General features: G+C 42.9%; 1 protein-coding gene across 9 annotated transcripts in view; it reads right to left on the bottom strand.

The window, feature by feature from the left end:
- Nucleotides 1–18,831, bottom strand: part of KIAA1217 (KIAA1217 ortholog) — a 1,321,668-nt gene that overhangs the window by 466,657 nt on the left and 836,180 nt on the right. For all 9 annotated transcript variants that reach the window (XM_078663443.1, XM_078663442.1, XM_078663445.1 and 6 more), the window contains one exon: nt 11,825–12,023. In XM_078663443.1, coding sequence (XP_078519569.1) covers nt 11,825–12,023 — 199 coding nt within the window. The remainder of the gene's footprint in view (nt 1–11,824; nt 12,024–18,831) is intronic.

Raw genomic sequence — 18,831 nt, forward strand, 5'->3', positions numbered from 1 at the left:
TATCTGTTGCTGCAAGCCTCTGCCTAGTTCGAACCTCCAACAGATGGCCTACCTTTTCGCTAAACTCATATACCCCTTCCTTCCTAATTAAATAATTCTCCGCTGCCTTCTTAGATATGTGCTCTGTGGCTGCTGCTTTAAGGGAAACAATTCTAAGTAAGTGTGTTTCTAATGGCAACCGCTGGCGGATGGCTACCACCAATTCCTCTTCAGCTTCCATCAGTTTTTTGTTTATTTCCTCTATCCTGGCTTTCTCCCTTTTCTGCGCTGAGAGTACATAGCTCATAGTTTCCCCCCCGGACACCGGCCTTAAACGAATCCCAGACCACCCCTGGAGCAGCTGTTCCTCTATTAATATCCAGAAAACTCCTAATCCAACCTTCCATGTACTCCCTATATCCCTCGTCCTTGAGCAAAGCTCTCTCGAAGGTCCATTGTCTTTCCTTCCTCTGATCTTGACCTATTACAATAGTTAAAACTAAAGGGCTATGATCAGATACCACGCGGGGATGTTTTTCCATCTGTGCCCCCTTCAACAAGGACCCAGAAATCAAAAAATAATCTAATCTGACCAACACTCTGTGGGGGGGCAGAATAAAATGTGCTACCATCTCTACTTGGATAAATCTTGACCCAAGGATCAATCAAAGAATTGTGGATAACCAGATCAGATAGTGCTCTATACATTCTCCTTTTCCTACCTGGATAATAACCTCCCACCTGTGAAAATGTACTTTTAGGATCATGTAGATTAAAATCCCCACAGATAACTATTGGCTTTACCCAATGCGCCAATTCCATATCTAGATACTGAAGAGTTTCAGGGTCATCCTCCGTTGATCCATAGACCGTAGCGAGGGTAAATTTCTCCCCTTTGAAGGTTAATTCTAGAATCACCCATCGACCCCCCTCGTCCTCCTTTTTCCTGATCACAACGGCGTCCCCAGTCCTCCCCAATATAGCCACTCCCCTATTCCTAGAGCCTTGCTTAGAGTTTGCAAGAACAGCAAATCCCAGTTGTCCCAAAAGATAGATTTTTGATACCTCAATATGCAATTCTTGCAAGCATACTAAATCCAACCGCAACATTCTCAACAGTGCCGCCGCCCTGAGTCTTTTATTTACATCGTTTAAACCACAGACATTTATGGTAGCAATCTTACAACTCATTTAGAAATTACAATCATTTCCCCATGGGCTAAGATCCCTTCCACACCTAATAGCCAACCCCTCATATTATTTCTCAAGTTAAGACCGTCACTTGATTGCATGTATTGTGTTTTCGTGACCAAGTACTGTATTTGCTGTTTTACTTGTGCGCTACTCTGTCCTCCTTTGTGCTGAACCAACCAGTGCAGCCCAATTCTTTTCAACAATTTCTCCCCCCCTTGGCCCCCTAACCCCCCCTGTCCCTCCCTACCCCCCCTTCCTGACCCTACCCCCTCCCCCCCTCTACGGGCAAATAGGTCAAGAAGACCTATGTGTGGTTGCTACAGTATGTGGAAGTCGCTAACCTCCCTCTCTGCCACCCCCCCAATAACCTTGTAATCCCTGTGCTCCCCCATTAAACAAAATACCCGTGCATTGGCATCCTATTTCCTATCCGTGGGTACGTCAGCCAAGCGCCTCCTTTTTAACCTCCCTTCTGTGACTTTACTTGCTCCAAGAACTTTTGAGCTTTAATTTCTGACCAAAACATTGCTACATTCCCTCTTGTAACCACCTTTAGTCTTGCTGGAAATAGGAGATAAGCCTCAGAGCCCAATGACTGAAATGGCTTAATGAGCTGCCTCAACCTCCACCTCCTCTCTACGGTGACATGGCAGAAGTCCGGCCTGGCGAAAAAGGAGGTACCCTCAAATGATCGTCTGCTATCTGGCCTTGCCTTCTCCATAATCTCTTCTCTAAGGAGATAGTTCCCAACGTATATCAAGATTGCTCTGGGAAGGGGTGGTTTCCCTGTCTGGCCCCCTCCTCCCCGTCCTTTCCTGATTGTAAAGGGAAACCTATGTGCCCGCTGTATCTCCCTTTCCCACTGCCAGTCTGATTCCGGGAAAGCCCCTCGAAGCAAATTTACAACAAATTGCAGAATGTTCTGCCCCTCTGTCCCTTCTTCCACACCCAAGAGGCGAATGTTATTCCGCCGCTGGCGGTTTTCAAAGTCCTCCATCTTCCAGAGCATATCGTCGGTCACCTTTTCCTGGTTGATTTTAAACTCTTGCCAAGCTCCCATATCGTCCTCCAATCTTCCTGTTCTCTCTTCAACCTCAGTGACCCTATTTGCCATACCCTCATACAATTTATTGACCTTCTTCAGAGTTTTATGTAGCTTCTTCGTCGCATGTCTGGCCCTTCGGCTTTCGGCCCTGGCCTCCCCTTGGATCTGTTTCAGCGTGTTGGTTATCACATCCAAAGGGGCCTGAAGCTGTGATGAATTAAACTCCTCGTAGGTCTGCGAGGTGGCAGAGTAGTCCCATACAAGCTTTTTACCCCCTCTGGTAGGAGACCCTGAACCCAAAGTCTGTTTTTTCCCTTTAGTCCATCTCTTTTTCTGTGTACTTTCTTTCCCTGACAAACTGGAGTCCGATAGTGAACCATCATCCTCCCCCTCTGTCCCAGTTTCACTTGTAACTGAGGCATCCGTATCCTCGTTCACGGAGTAGAAGCAGTCCCCCTCTGCTGAGCCTCCTTCTGCGCCATCTGGCCCTTCCACATTATTGTGTAACAAAGTCCTCTTATTAACCAGGCTGACCTTGCTGCCCCATGAGCTCCCTGCCTTCAGTTCAGCCTCAACCTGCATTAGGGCCTCCAGCATGTCTGTGCTGCCTGCAGTACCGGACCCTCTAGCCTCATTCACTCCCTTATCAGCAAATGCCAATGCCCCTCCAGTATGGGTAGTCTTACCTGAATTCCTGCCAGTTTCAGGAGCCGCAGGAAACGCCGTTGTCCTGCTTGCACTTGGTGGGCTACCAGCGAGCTCTCCACCGCCGCCGCCACCACCGCCTCCATGCAATTCTGGGGCCGAGTCTGTGTGCAAGCGTTGCCTAGCAACGACCAAAGCCGCGTCTGCGTCCAGAGTAGCGTCCTCTGCAGCGTCCTCGAGGACGCCTTCAGCACGGGGAAAACCTTCCTCCAGCCTCTGTCCGTTTTTTGGGGTAAACGCTTCCGTCAGAGTGGGCTGTCGAAGCACAACATCCTTGCCTCGTACCGGCGCTCCTGTCTTCTGTTTCTCCGCATCCGAAGGCATTACTGCTGTGGGAGTCCCGTCCTCGGGTTGCTCCCCCCTTGTTGGCGCTTTGCTTCGGGCTTCTGTTTTTTTTCCCTTGATCGCTGAAGTCGGAACAACGATCTTCCGAGTCGCACCCGCTTTCAGGGTCGCTGGTGCTACCTCCTTCCTTACGGCATCAGGCGGTTGTTTACCTGCTACACAATCCGGGAGAGACTTTCCCTTCTCTTTGTCCTTCTCCGACCGCTGTGGTCGTGGAGGCATCCTCCTGAGGTACTTCGCCTCCCGGATAGCTCCAAGAATTCCAAAGACCCTTGCCACCTTCAGATGCGGGACCCTGGGGCTAAGTCTTTTGGTGATGGCTTTTTTCAGAGCCTCATAGTAGCGAAGGCTTTCCTGAATCAAGAGCTCAAGCGCCATCGGTGGGGAGCACACATCCTTTTCAGGTAAGAGCCGTCAGGGGGGGTGCAGAGGAGAGAGGTCTCGCAGCGACTGCTCACCACAGCCTGTCGGCAGCCATCTTGCCGTCTCGACTAAAGGAATGTCAGTTATCTGTAGGCTTTAATGCAAAATAAAAACAACCCATCCATAAATGCCTATTTATTTTAACATATGCTTACACCAATCTGTATTTCAGGCCTACTGCCTTTATCATAATTTTTCATAACAAACAATCATGCCTATACCATTTATCACTGGCTTGTCCCCATAACCAACTCAGACCAACTGTGTTTGCCATAAGCTTTCCCACAAGTTAACCAACAGTTATACTGTAATATAATTACAAACATATACACAATTACAGTTGTCAAAATCCCAAATATGAATTACCACAGTGCACATCTTCTTTCCCCATGGTTTGTTTCGGTAGATTACCAACACCAAAGCTCTTGCATTCTACAGTAATCTGCGAGATTCTGTGTTACGAAATACCTGCCTCCAGACTTCTGAACAGAGTATTAGCATCCATCCCTAATTGCCTACTGCCTTTCAAATATGCTTTTCACAGTTAGTAAGCCAGGCCATCTTGCTTTGTCATAACCTTTCATTATAAACTGATCACGTCTAAGGAATCCTATATAACTTTTCCCAGTGAACCGATAAGGCTTTACCATCAGCTTGACACTATACCAACACAGGCCCACTGAAGTGTGCTATAAAGTCATAACAAAAATATATACAATTATAACATAACACATACATACAAAATGACAGTTGGCAAAACAATATACAACCAATGTCAATAGGGTCTAACAAGAATCATTACAATTAAAATCTTCTACTCCCAGGGTTTATTAGAGTGGGTGATCATCAACAAAAGCTTTGCCTACTCAGGTAATATGAGACATTACATATAACAAAATACCTACGTACAGCCTGTAACATAGTGTGATAACAATCCATTATTAAAAGCATATTGTCTTCAACGAAAAAATAAGCTAGGCCTACTGCCTTTGTCATAACGTTTCATAATAAACAGACCAGATGTATGTCATCTGAAATAACATTTCCCAGCACACCTATCAGGCCTATACATCTTATTGTTGGCTTGTCACTATAATCACCACAGGGCTACTCTACTGATCATAGGTTTTCACTCAAGGCAAACATCAGACATACAGTCATAAAACTGATAATGTATACAAAATACTATCACTCCTAAGACGACCAAACAAGGATTTCCATAGTGCAGATCTTCTATACCCTGTTTTGCAGAGGGGGTAACCAACACCTAAACTCTTGCCTACTATAGTAATCTGTGAGATGCCATGTGCAAAATATATTTCTTGACGCTTTAGTACAGAATATTAACAATCCACCCTTCAATGCCTACTAACTTTAACATCTGCTTTTCACAATAAATATGCCAGGCCTTCCACCTTTATTGTAACCTTTCATAACAAACAATCATGCCTATAACCACTATGATTGACTTATCACTATAATCAGCTCAGGCCTTCTGTTTATAAGCTTCCCCAAAAGACAGTCATTGGCTACATAGTCATTAAAAGTATACAAAATTACGAATGGCTAAACAAACTTTTATCTATTCTAGGAATATCTAACAAGGTTTGTCACAAAACAAACATTCCATACCCACGGTTTGTCACAGAGGGTAACCAATACCAAAAACCTTTGCCTAATACAGTAATTATATAATCCTTTTCTGTGGGCTTTCATACAGAGTAATAACAATTGACCCTTAAATGGATCAATGTTAACCCAATAAAGAAGTCTGCCTTACTGGCTTTATCGTAGCATTACTTAAAAAACATATATGCCCTATAGCCAAGATCAGCGGCTTGCCACCATAACCAACTCAGTCCTGCTGTAATGAGTATAAGGTTTGCCACAAGCCAAAACGTGCAATACAAGCATTCTTTTCAGTGGAAGCGCACAACCAAGCTCCAGTAAAATCTGTACTCGGGGAAACCAACATCTGTGTGGAGCCTTAGCCCCTCGCTTACTAGTACTCTGAAACCTCTTTTCTGTTGATTGCATAGGGTGAAGAAATAGCTGTGCTGTCAGGCCAGGACAACAAATGAAGGTTTTTGAGATTAATTTATGTATCAATTTTAAGAAGCAGCAGATGAATTGCAGTATTCATGTGTTATGATGCTGACGATCATGACCATGCAAGAATGTGGGGGGCTTACAGATTAAAGTACTGCCTCCATAACTGCCACTATTTCAAACTGCACTCCGATCTGATGCATGCATTTCATTTTTTACATCACACCAATGCTTCATGAATTTACAACACTAAAAAAGCATCTTGTCACCCATAACTTGATGTAGCTAGGAACTATCTCATTACATCACTGAACATAGTGGAAACAATGTATAATTTACTGACAGATTTACAATGGTGAAATCTGTTTTCTGAACGTTTTGGAATGGAAATCAAGAGATTTTAAACACACAAGAAAGCGAACAAAGGTGGCAGTGCTCTCACTGGACCATGGAATGAATTAGACCAAAAAATAGACATACAGAACCTTGAAAGCCTCCCGTATTTCGAAATATAAGAAGACCTCCTGGCTTTGCCCAAGGGTATTTTCATAGGACCATGCGTCTTAGAGGACCACCAATCCACAAGTACCAAAGAACAGCTCACATCATGTGTTTATTATCTACCCGTTTTAGTGAGTCGAGTATGGGCCAGACACGGTTGTGCCACACTAGTGATCTGGAGGGTCCCTTCTCTATAGATTGTCCATGCAAAGTGCATATGTCTGATATATATTGTAGGAAATTAGCCTTTTTTCCAGGGTCACCCTAAATTTTCTTTTCCTTTTTGCTGAACCCTATATTTTCTGCCTATACAACTGTTTCCACTTTACCCCTGCTAACCAGTGGTAAAGCGCTTGTGCACCTCCCATCAGCATGGTAAAATTGGTATATTCATGACTGGCATATTTAGCACACCTCTAAGCCCCTAGTATATGCCACAGTATCCTGGCTGTGCAGGCTTTAACTGGAAACCCCACTTGTTAAAATACTGTAAGTCGGCCTGAAGCAGGAATATTGCCCATAAGGCATGCTACTTGGTATTTTAAAGCAGGGGATATAAAAGTTTAATAGTAAACATGTCCTTACAGTGAAAAAGCCCTAAAACCTATTTTTACTGTAGCAGGGTTGGCTATACTGTAAACAGCATTGGAATACAGTATTAAGTTAAATAAATGTTATCTCTGTCAAAACACCAGCTGCACATTTATTTTTGGACTTTAAAAATATTTATTACTTCACTGGTAAAGTCGGATTTGCCTAAATATTCTGGAAAGATGGCTTTTAAAAAGTTACTTTTGCCCTGCTCTAAAGTTCCTGGAAGCTAAATCTGCATTTTATTTTATCACTGTTTTCTCACTTCTGCCAACCAGCAATTAGCATTTTAATAGGCATGCGCTTAGAGACCCCTGTGGTTATAACGCGCTATATAAATTAAATAAATAAATAAATAAATAAATGAGATGTGAACTTGCTTCCAGGACAAAAGGCCTTGGGTGTAGGGAGGTGTTGTGCCTTTAACAGGATGGCCTGTAGGCTGCGTCCAATGATTTGATTAAATAAAGAAGCCTACCCTGTCACAAGGAGATGTAGCATTCAGGCCTGCACCGTTATTTTATTCTCCCAGCTAGACAAGCCTTCATAAAAGGGGGCCTCTTGTTGACATCACGTAATTCTGAAGGGTCCATGGAAGGAGCCCAGTACAATTCGGTCAGTGTTTATATCCCACCAGCCACAGAGTACACACTGCAGACGCTTAGGGAGTTAATCAGCGCCCTTCCATATAGAGTGACTATTGGGAGGGGGGGGGGCGACTTTAATGACATCGTAGATGACCGGGACTGGTGCAGATCGACAGGTGGACCACTGAGACAGGGGAGGGGGTTGGCGAAATGGATAGCAGAGGCTCAGTGATTTCTGACATGTCTGGAATTCTGATTACCTGTTCCTTCCAACCCTTTGCACCCCACAGGGTCGCAGATCCTCCCTCGAGGGGTCTCAGACCATGCACCGGTGACAATCCACTTCGGTACACAAGCTAGTGGAGAACGCCCAATGTGGAGACTCAATGCATGGCTTCTTACTGACAAACACTTTATTGACCATCTGGCAGAGGAGTTGAAAGTATTCCTAGACCTTAACAAAGGCACTGTGGTCTCACCGGGACGCTGTGTAGGGCGTGCAAGGCCACAAAGAGAGTTCACATCCACTTCCGAGCCAAGGAGAATGATCAAGAACAAGTAGTTAAAATTACTGATCTGGAGACCTCCGTCCTGGAGAGGGAGAACCCGACTAGTCGTATGGATTAATATACTGTCAGTTGGAGGTTGACAGGTCATCCATAAGACAATTATGCCTAGAGTAAGCCCACAAATGATGGATGGCACTGGTGCAGAGGGTGTATGAATGGGGGAACAAGTCCAGTAAACTACTACACTGGCTTTCCACCAAGGAGGCCAAGTCTAGAGTGGTCCCCTGCATGCTTAACGGGCCTGGGCGGGGAGTAGAGGATCCTCATGGGAATTCAACGGCCATCGCCCAATACTATGAACAGATTCAGGTGGAACAGGTACGTCCAGAGTGTGAGTCCACCCGACTACTAGGCGTGTAGTTACCAGAGACCCCTTCACCATGGTGGAAAGCGTGGCCTTGGAACACACATCTACGCTCAAGGAGGTGGTGATGCTCTTTCGGATCATAACTCTGGGAGGACACCAGGCCCAGACAGGTTCCCAGTGGAATACTACTGGCATCTCTGGCCATATATTCTACCCCCTATTCTCGACCTATTCAGGGAGGCAATCAAGATGGCCCACTTCCCCTTGGCCACCCTAGTTGATCTGACCAAGCAGGGCGACCATCACTGCACTGTGCCTCATATAGGTCCATTTCCCTCATAAATACAAAGGTTAAACTCTATGCTAAACTCTTGACAATAGCCTGATGCGGGTGATACCCCAGTTGGTCCACCCGAACCAATGTGGATTTATTCCCCATCAGAGCACACAGCACTGTGTTCGAAGGGTGCACTTGGCACTGGTCTGAGTTAAGTCTCCTGGGGGGGTCCACACCTATGCTGTCAATTGAGTTTGAAAAGGCATTTGACTCGGTGCACTGAGCCTTCCTTGATAAAACTCTCCTCAGCATGGAGTTTGACTCCACATTTCGGGCTTACGTCCAGGTCCACTATGCTTCCTCGCAAGTCCAAGTATGCATAAACGGGGTTCTGTTTCACAAGTTTCCATGCAATATGATACCTTCAGCTAGTCCAGACTTTTGAGCCAGCAGCACTTCACATGCCAGGACCGTTAAGCATATACCTATGAAATAAATCAAAAGTACAAGCCCTAAAATGCAAAATGCAGTTGGATAAGAAGTCAAAGCTAGATGAAGGTGTCACACTTGACATGGGGCAACTTGCAAGCAATGAGGGTATCAGTCCCAAAATGAAACAACTTTGCAATGTGTCTAGGCATGGCATTTCTTTCACATCTACATTTTTAATATAGTTGAAATTCTGATTTATTTTCAATGTCAGCTGCTGCACATCCATGTTTTAATTAACATCAAACGAAATAAATCAAAGTTAACTAAAATACGGCACCATGGGGGAGCCAGCAGCTAATTCAAATAAGTTAGTGATCTTAAACACCTGATGTAACCGAATTGCCAAGTTCTTTCATGCTGCTAAGACTTGCCGGTTGCCTATGAGCATCCATCGACAGGCAAGAGTCAAGCTAAAAAGATCAAGTCACCCTTTGGGCCCAGATGATCAGGTTCAGTGCTGTCCAGGAGGAGTGAAGGCTTGCAGCACCTACGTTGTCATCTCCTAGCTGTGCTCTGGTGTAGAGGGAGCAGAACAAGAAGACAGTAACCTATTAAGAGTAAATAATAGGCTGTGAGCCTGATCATGAAAACGTTAAAAAAAAATCCTTTCATAACATTTAGTTGAAGAGCATATGTGCCATGCGCATACATAAAGAAACATATTAAAAGGACTCTTGTGTTTACACCAAAATCATTCAAAGTGACATACAGAGATACACAAGGAAGACAGCTCAGGTATAAGCCATGGTTGTGGAAACTTATATGTAGGCTTGAACGCTTCCAGTAGACCATAGAAGTATATTGCAGAACACAGTGAAATAGACAGAAGACAGGAAGCATCATCTATGGGGACCCCAGAGAAATCATGAAGCATTGGTAACAGATGGGTTGCCGCTGAAGCTAACTGGGCCAGAGAGACATTCCCAAGATTTCTGCAGAAAATAGCAGCAGAAATGGAGTGTGAAGTAATGCGAGGCTGGGGAACAGGACGTGTAGTATGGATGATGAAACGATCAGAAGAAGGATAGTAGGAAATAGAAAATGAAGTAGCTTTAGAAGTATTAGAGAAATGGTAGGGAAGTATCAAGAAGACATAGCTGCAAAGTTTAAAACTCATAAAAAAGGGAAAGGATGGCCTGGGGGGTAGGGGCAATAAAGAAATATGAGAACCAATGGAACTGGAGAAGTGAAGGAAATGAAATGGAATTCGAAAGATGAGGGACATAGGAACAATAGACTAATTAGCATGACTCCATTAAGGGCGTGGACTCATTGAGAAGACCAAGACCACCACCAGGTCGATCAATACAAGGAGAATGTGAGATGGAAAAAACTCAAGTACTCTGTCCAGCTGCCACTGTATTGTCAATTGATTAAAGCCAGCTTTCAGAGATGCACAAATACTGAAGATGTGATAACAAATTGGTGTCCAGGATAGTCGTGTGCCTGGGCATGGCTTTCCACCAATAAGAAAAGGAAAAGCAGGGTCAGTAGTCATAGTCGAGGAGCGTTGTAGAATGATGCAATTGTCCAGTATTAAATGATTGGGATTTAAACGTCAATAGGATTAAAATGTGCACTTGGATAGTCATTATAAAAGAAGTGGACAAACTGAGGTGTGTGCGAATCCCGGAAGAATTACCAAAGACCTAGCCATAAAATATGGAGTAGTGAGAAACAGAAATGTGAGATGGGTCACTTGATCCGACCTGGAGCATCTAGGAGCCCTTGTCTCCCTCATGGAGGATTCCTGGGAGAGGACACCCTATGACAAAAGAGATAGTATAAGGGTAGCCCTCACAACAGCACACAACGTTTCTGGGCTGCCCCTACCAGTGGAAACATGCACCAATGATGAATACCATAAGGCAGACGGGAAGTCGATTGAGAGCATCTGGAAGACTGGCTTAGGGAGGAGATGGGCCAGTCAGCAGGCAACAGAGGGGAAGTACTCACACCTCTGGCCAAGTTCCTTCAACTGGCCACTACCAAAACAATGAAGCACTTTATTGCTGGGCCAGTTTTAAGTCAGGCTCCTCTCTTCTTGTGTCTTGCACCGGGTCACTTCTTCATCCGGGTTGCCATTACCAGGGAGATAATGCACCAATTGTGAAGAACACAAAGTAGATTGGGAGACCCGGGCCACAATGGACAGTGTCTGAGGAACTCGCTTGAAGGAGGAAATGGAAACGTTAGGAAGCTAGTTGTGGTAAGTAGTTACACCTGCCTTCAAAGCCACATACGAAACAACAAAGCGCTTTACCCTCTGGAGCAGGCAGAAGTCAGGCCATCGTCTCCATGTGCGCCCTGCCTGTGTAGCCGGCTCCCTTGGCTCCCACTACTCACGGGAGCATGCGTTGATAGCAAAGAGTGCAAGGCAGGCTGGAAGTCCCAGGCTGCATTGGATGGCAGCTTGGAAACTGGCTTCAGTGAGATGAAAATGTCAAGAGTCAAGGAGGAGCAATCACCCCCGCCTCTAGTCAGGTTCCTTCATTTGGGCATACTGAAACTATGCAATATCTTATGTTCCACAATCAAGACATGAACAAATATGTATCTCCTGCATTAACAATAGCCGCTAAAGGACAAATTGCGCACCATACGAGATGCTACTAGCCTCATTAAAGCAATAAGCATCTACTCGAACATCACTTCACATCCTTCCATTTTTTGGGTGTTTCTAATTAATTGTTTTTAAATATTCTCCAGTTCCCTAACTGGACATTTTCAAGAACACAATACCATCATCTGTTTACTTACCGTACATCGGTTAACTCATAGTAAACGTTTCTGCTCTCGTCCTTGATGTAAATGGCGACGTTGGGTGACTCCAGCACTTTCATGTTGAGGAGCTGGGGGAAGGCACTTACAAAGAGGGCACGGATGGTGTCTGTGCTGGTGATTTCATTGGGCATCCTCAGCTGTTTAATGTGATCTCCATACTGAAGGAAGAGGACACCTGAAACAAACACATCATGTACCTCAATTACAGATCAAAAGGAAAACATCAAATACATCAATTCTCTAAACTGAAGATCAAACACAAATCACCAACTTCTGTGAAGTATATTGGCCGACTGCAATTTGCATCATGCATAATCGGTCAAGAACATACCGCTGTATGAACTGTGCTTCAGGACAGGGGATCTGTTTCATAAAGGGGTCTGCTCTTGCCATTTTGTTTAAATGTCGGCATTTGTAAACGACAAAAATGGGGTCTGTAGGTTAGAGTTTCAAAAGCAGCATCTGTCCAGACTGGCATTTTGAAAGGTTAGCATCACTTCGGTATACATCTTAATATCCATGTGCAGCGTGTGGTTTCACACACGCGGTCACCATCGTCTGTGAAAAAACACAGGGGCCCTAGCATAAACTTTGAGTTGTTTTTTCCCATGAACTAATATGCTAGCAGATCATAGTGCAATAGAGCATTTTTTCAATGTTCGCATCACTGTAATTTTTATTTTTAAATGCATTTATTAGAATCTGGCACAAAGCACTTTCATTCCAAGGGTCTCCTTCTGATTGCCCCTGTAATGATGAGTTTTCACCTAAATCGGAATTAACAATAGTGTGAAAATATCACAACTTTTACCAAATCAGATTAAACCAGGTAAAACTTAATACGATTTCTGTGGGAAAATAGTGCAGCATCCTGAATTGTGCAGCTCGAAATGGTGAAACACATGCCTTATTACTGCGTTATGCCCCATTCCAAAGACCAGAATTCACAACGGGGAGGTAATACGACAGGTACCAAAATACCAGGGCACTCGTAATGAGCCCTCTACATTAAAATACATATTTCCTCCCTGTAACAAGAAGTCTTGGCTGCAGTCTTAGCCAGAGCCCATAGAAGTTCTGAGCGTTATCGAGTTATGTTTTACTTTTTGGGCATTTGGGTATTTTGGGGGTTTCTGCTACTTAACAAATGTCCTCACCTTTCCAATGAGACCTAACAAGAAAGAAATCCAATATAAGGTTTATCTTGAATGACACTACTGGGTCAATGCTTTGTATTTTGGTTAGTGCTGTTCACTGCTTGGTGTCAGGCTTATATGCTTCTGGCATTGTTCACAGGATAATTTGAATAAAGTTAAAAAATTATGTCTTGTCAATGGATCTGCTATACTTTTCTGTTGCGCGAAGTTCCAGGTAGGCTCACTCACGCACATCAACTGTATTTAGTTAAGACATTTTATGTATCATTCAAAATTGCGATCGCAAAGGCCGAAATTCACAGAATTTCAGCATTTGCGATCGCAATTTAGCTAAGTGGGATGTATGAATAGAAAACAGCCTCGCAAAATTAGGACTTGCAAATTTGCGATTCCCTATTTTGCAATTGCATTTAAGGAATCGCAAATTGCGATTCCTTAAATGCTATGTAAGTGTCCAGAAAAAGTGCAATTTGGCCATAAGGAATTGCACATTACCACCAACTTCAAGTTAGTGGTAATTTGCGATTTCTTTGAAAAATTCACTTTTTTGCATTTTTCAAAGTGCCATGTGGCGCACATACATTCCCTTAGGGCATGTGTGTGTGCCACATGTGCACACATGCACATTACAGGGATGCAACATGGTGTCCTTTTGACACCATGGCCGCCTTGAAATTGCATTCTCAATTTGTGATTCTCTAATTGAGAATCGCAAACTGAGAATGTCTTCCCATTCATTCCTATGGGCCTCTAGGCCCATAGGAATGAATGGGGAAGTATTCCTTAATTGTGAATCGCAATTTGCAATTCGCAATTAAGGAATATGTAGGATTTGTAAAATTATTTGCAAATCCTACATACATAGCGTTTAGCGATTCTCAAATAGCGATTCACAAACAGTCGCTATTTGAGAATCGCAAAACAAAAGTTTCATACATATGGCCCATAGATACAAGACAATGGATGATACCAGATTACCCTTTCCCATTATATCCCAAAGAAACCTCCCATCATTTTGGTGCAAAAAAAATCTTAGGACAGCAAACTGAGGGAACCCATCACTGAAGAAGGCCCAAAAATGGTAGATGGTAATATCCATACAGTGAAAGGGAGAATTTTCAGACCAGATTGTAACCTGCAAGAGGTGTCTCAAATGAAGGGCTGCCCACAATGGTGGCAGAGGGAGCGATTGAAGAAGCGGCGAGTGATACCTGTACCTTTCATTCCAATATATGGGTTATGTGATGGACAGCTGCTGATGCAGTGTATATGCAATTTCCTGATATACAATATAAAGTAGCAAAATGATGATAATGCAACAATTTCAGACACATGATGAGTCTGAAACACTAATCATTCACCCGTAATGCTTAGGAGAATGGCCATTCATTGTAGGAACCATAAAAAGGAAACTCAAGCAAATATTCACATACTTGATTCATCAGAGTGGTGCATCTATTAGCGCTTATACAAACTTTACAGATCTCTACATCTACCTTGAGGGTTTCTGCTTAAAGTCTGCTTATAGATGACACATTCTCAATGCATGAATCAATTTTCTGGTAGTTTTTCAATATAGGATTACAGGCGTGAAAATTGTAGTGTTGGAGATTTGATCTTTGTTTAATTGGACTAAAAATTTTGGACATATCAGTTTGGGGAGATTTTTAATTTTGACTTGCGTCATTCAGTCTAATATTAATTAGACTAAATTAATTTGTTAGAATTGATCAAAATTAAAAACTCAAACCCAAACACAAATGTAACCTGGGGTGCATAACGTCAAACCAGGAAGACTGGATTCATACAAAATTTCCAGATTAACACTGTGTGTATATATATATGTAAATCTATTGCATGTAGATATCTTTGGTGTGAATGTGACCGTCGATATCTACATTGTACACCTCATCAATAAAATGAAATGTAAATCTGACTTCAACACCACATTCTACACTTAAACCACCCGATCAGCCTGAACCTCTTCCAAGACCCTAAACCTAAATCTCAACTAAAACCTCTAAGCAATTCATTACCTAACCCTAAATTAAAATCTCAAGATCTAATGCCACAGGTCTAAAATATATATGAACACCTAAGAATCTATGCCTAAACAAAAAAATACTCCTAAGCCTAAATCCAAATTCTAATATAAATAGTTATGCCACCATTTCAACAAAAAATTGTCATAAAACTAAGCTGCTTGTGAACACGATTAGTGCTGGTAAGTAGACTTTCCATAAAGGCAGGATAAGTCTAACTGGACTCTGATTCAGCATTCAACAGCTACTACGGCATGAGCTGCCACTCGAGGGGCGCCCTTGGACTGTACCTTCATTAGGAACATGTTCTCTCCTGCTCCCCTCCCTCTCGATGCTCCTCACTCATCGTTGGTACATATGTTGGTAAAACATGCCATGGACCTTCATTTTACGGCAATGAATGTCTTGGTTTATTGCAACAGGTGATATTGCTGCCCTAACACCCCATACTACTGTCCGTGTGACAGGAATGTGAGGACGGGGAGTAGCTTCACTGACACACCTCTGGCTAAAGAATGTAGAGGAATAACTTCTTTTAGTCTGTGTCACTTTGCGAGCACCAAGGTGGAAATCTGGAAGATGTTAACAGTTAAATGTTCGGAGTTGTACTGATCATATATCTGCTTTCACCTTACAACTCACACTGCTCAACATTTCCTCTACGTGCCTCCATCCACCGTCCCCGACCCTAGTTTTTGGCCTGCTTTTCATTCCCTCGTCCACCTATTTACCCATCCACTCACTCCACCGTCCCCTCACGTATCCCCCTTCCATCTCCTTATCAATATAATGCACACACAACTTAAAATGGAATTACTTTCTTATAACAGCGAAGATATCTACAACACAAACCTTTACACATCCACTCACTGTTCTATGGCCACATGCACCCACTTATAGAAGCAGTGACTCACTCTTGCAATCTCCAATCCATCTACTTCCACTCTTTTTACCCATTCATGCATGAACTCCACCCATACCCTCACTCGTCCATCCACTCACATATCCATCCATCCATCTACCCATTCAGCGGCTGATTAACTCTATAACATCTACCTACTCATTTATCCATCCATACTCCTGCATTCATCTATCCATTCATTAATTTACCCTCAACCACTCATGAACACATTCATTCACCCTCAACTACCCACTCACCAGCATAACCACCCACACAACTATACACCCAAACAGACCCATTATAAACTATAGAACAATACAATTGTGACTTTCAGAAAATGTAATTGGACAAATATGGGAGGTCTGATGTTTAAAGGTAAAAGCAGTACTCCAGATGAGAGTATTGTATCTAGGACTATGTACCACCGTCCTGATGAGGCATCCAGAAATGGACACAACCTTCCAGATGTGGCTTCCAGACTTAGACACAGCTCTTCAGACCAACTGAACTGCACAAAAGAAATGAGGTTATCAGGACTGGGCACAGTACACCAAATAAGGCCTTCTGAATGTTACCAAGTTTGCAGAAGAGGCAATAAGAAGTGAACACACAACTAAAGATGAAGTTTCCAGAAAGTTACAGAATTTACCATTCATAGATTAGGCACAATGCACCAGATGTGGCTTTCGGAATTGAACCCAACATGCCTAGACACAATACGCACAATGTCCCTTCCAAAAGAAGAGGCATTAAATAAAAGCGAGACATTAAAAAAGGACACAATACGCCAAACAATTTTTGGCACTTGACAGAATATTCTAGGCGAGGCTTCCAAAGGTGAAGACCGTTCTGTAGCTAAATGGATACAACTCTCAATAAGTGGTTGCAAGAACCGATCACAAGGTTTCAGGTTCAACCTACAAAAGTGGTTCTTGTATGATTTGTCAAAAGAGATACAATACTCCAGAAGACGCCAGAATGTCAGAATATAAAAGTGCAGAAGAGGCCTGCACTGTTTGATGTAATATGACAGATGTAGTGACATAAGTAAACACCATACTGCCAGTGAGATATCGTTTATTGGATACAACAAACTAGCTGATTCTTCAGAAATGCATACAATACTCCAGGCGAAGGCTCCTGAACTGAACAGAAAACTCTAGATGAGGTCTACAAAGTGGATATTGCACCTCAGATGAAGTCTCCAGAACTACACATAATTTAGATGGGCACAACCTTTGGCTCCAATAGTTGGAACAAACTCCAGACATGGCTCTGAGCATTCTGTTTAATACCCACATATTTGGATTTAACAACATAGATGGAGACTATAACTAGAGACAATAAATGTAGATGTGATCCCCAGCACTGGACACAAGATACCAGAAGTGGTGCTGGAATACAAAATGCACGTGGTAGTCTTTAAATGGAGTATCAATATATCAGGTGAGACATAGAGAACTGTACACAGTACTTCACACGAGGTTCCAAATATTACTTACAAGATACTCTCATTAGGACATGTAGAACCTGATAAAAACCTCCGGATGCAGCCTCCAGACTGGGGCACAGTATGCAATAAAAGGATTCTGGAGAAGCAGCAACATACAACACGAATCACTGAAGTCTAGATACAGTATTCCAAAGGAATCCTTTAGAAATGTACCCAGTGGTCAAGATGAGACCTCACCGGTGATGTACACACCATACTGCTAAATTGCGATTCTCCTATTAACATGACCGGAGAATCTGGATTTCATTAAAGACACGGAGGCTGACATTATGCATTATCCTTTAATAGCAACTCACAGCAGCCGCACTGCATCATAAAGGATAAAGCTCTAGAGTTTACACAACAGTCAACAAAGGATGTATCCAGGAGATGATCTGCCTCTTTTAAAAGAATCGCAGCAGGAAAGTACTTCATAAGCGGAGAAATCCAAGTAGAGCTTGAAAACAGCATGGAATAAACTTCAGTAACTCAAATTGAAAGGATTAGACGGTTAAATGGAATTACCTGAAAGGAGAAAGAAAGGATTAAGAACCAAATCCATAGTGGAGAGCCTAGAGAGCTAAAAGACTTTATTACATTCAATAAAGATAACAGAAGCATAGGCATAATAATAGAGTAACAACAATTGAAGTAATTAATAAGTTCATAAAGACATATCAAAAGTTGTAAAAGGGAGGAGGGCGGGATAATGTCAGCCTCCGTGTCTTTAATGAAATCCAGATTCTCCGGTCATGTTAATAGGAGAATCGCAATTTCATTACAAGACCGGAGGCTACATTATGCATGTTCGTAGCCCCGAAGGACAACATCAGACATATGCTCAATAGGCTTACAATAATGACGAGCAAAGGTGTTAGCATTTGACCAGTCAGCAGCTTTCAGGATGCTTGAAATTAGAGAGGTCGATACCAGCAAGGCTCATGGTAGACTCAACCCATCTAGCTATGGAGGTGGACGAAACAGGTTTAAAAGGTTTAACAAAAGAAACTAAAAGTTGATTTGCATCGTTAGGGCGTAGGAGAGACATCCTTGCGTCATACTCTTTCATACAAGTAACCACACAAAGTTTAGGGAAACTGTCAAAACGAGGGTAAAAGATAAAATCTGACATGGTTTTAGTTCTTCTTAGTAATTCAAACTTGACACCAAAAATATCGTAACATCTATTTGAAATATCTAAGCTTCTGATGTCAGATACTCTCCTACAGGAGATTAAACACAAGAGAGTGGCGAGTTTGAAGGAGAGACATTTTCTATTAAGGGAGGAGTTATTTGGCGAAGAATAAAAAAGGTCTAGAATACACTTGACATCCCAAAGGGTCTGATATTTAGGTCTAGGGGGTCTCCTTAGCCTTATACTCTTGAGGACT

The sequence above is a fragment of the Lissotriton helveticus genome, chromosome 10 (assembly GCF_964261635.1).
Source record: "Lissotriton helveticus chromosome 10, aLisHel1.1, whole genome shotgun sequence".
Taxonomy (NCBI): Eukaryota; Metazoa; Chordata; class Amphibia; order Caudata; family Salamandridae; genus Lissotriton; species Lissotriton helveticus.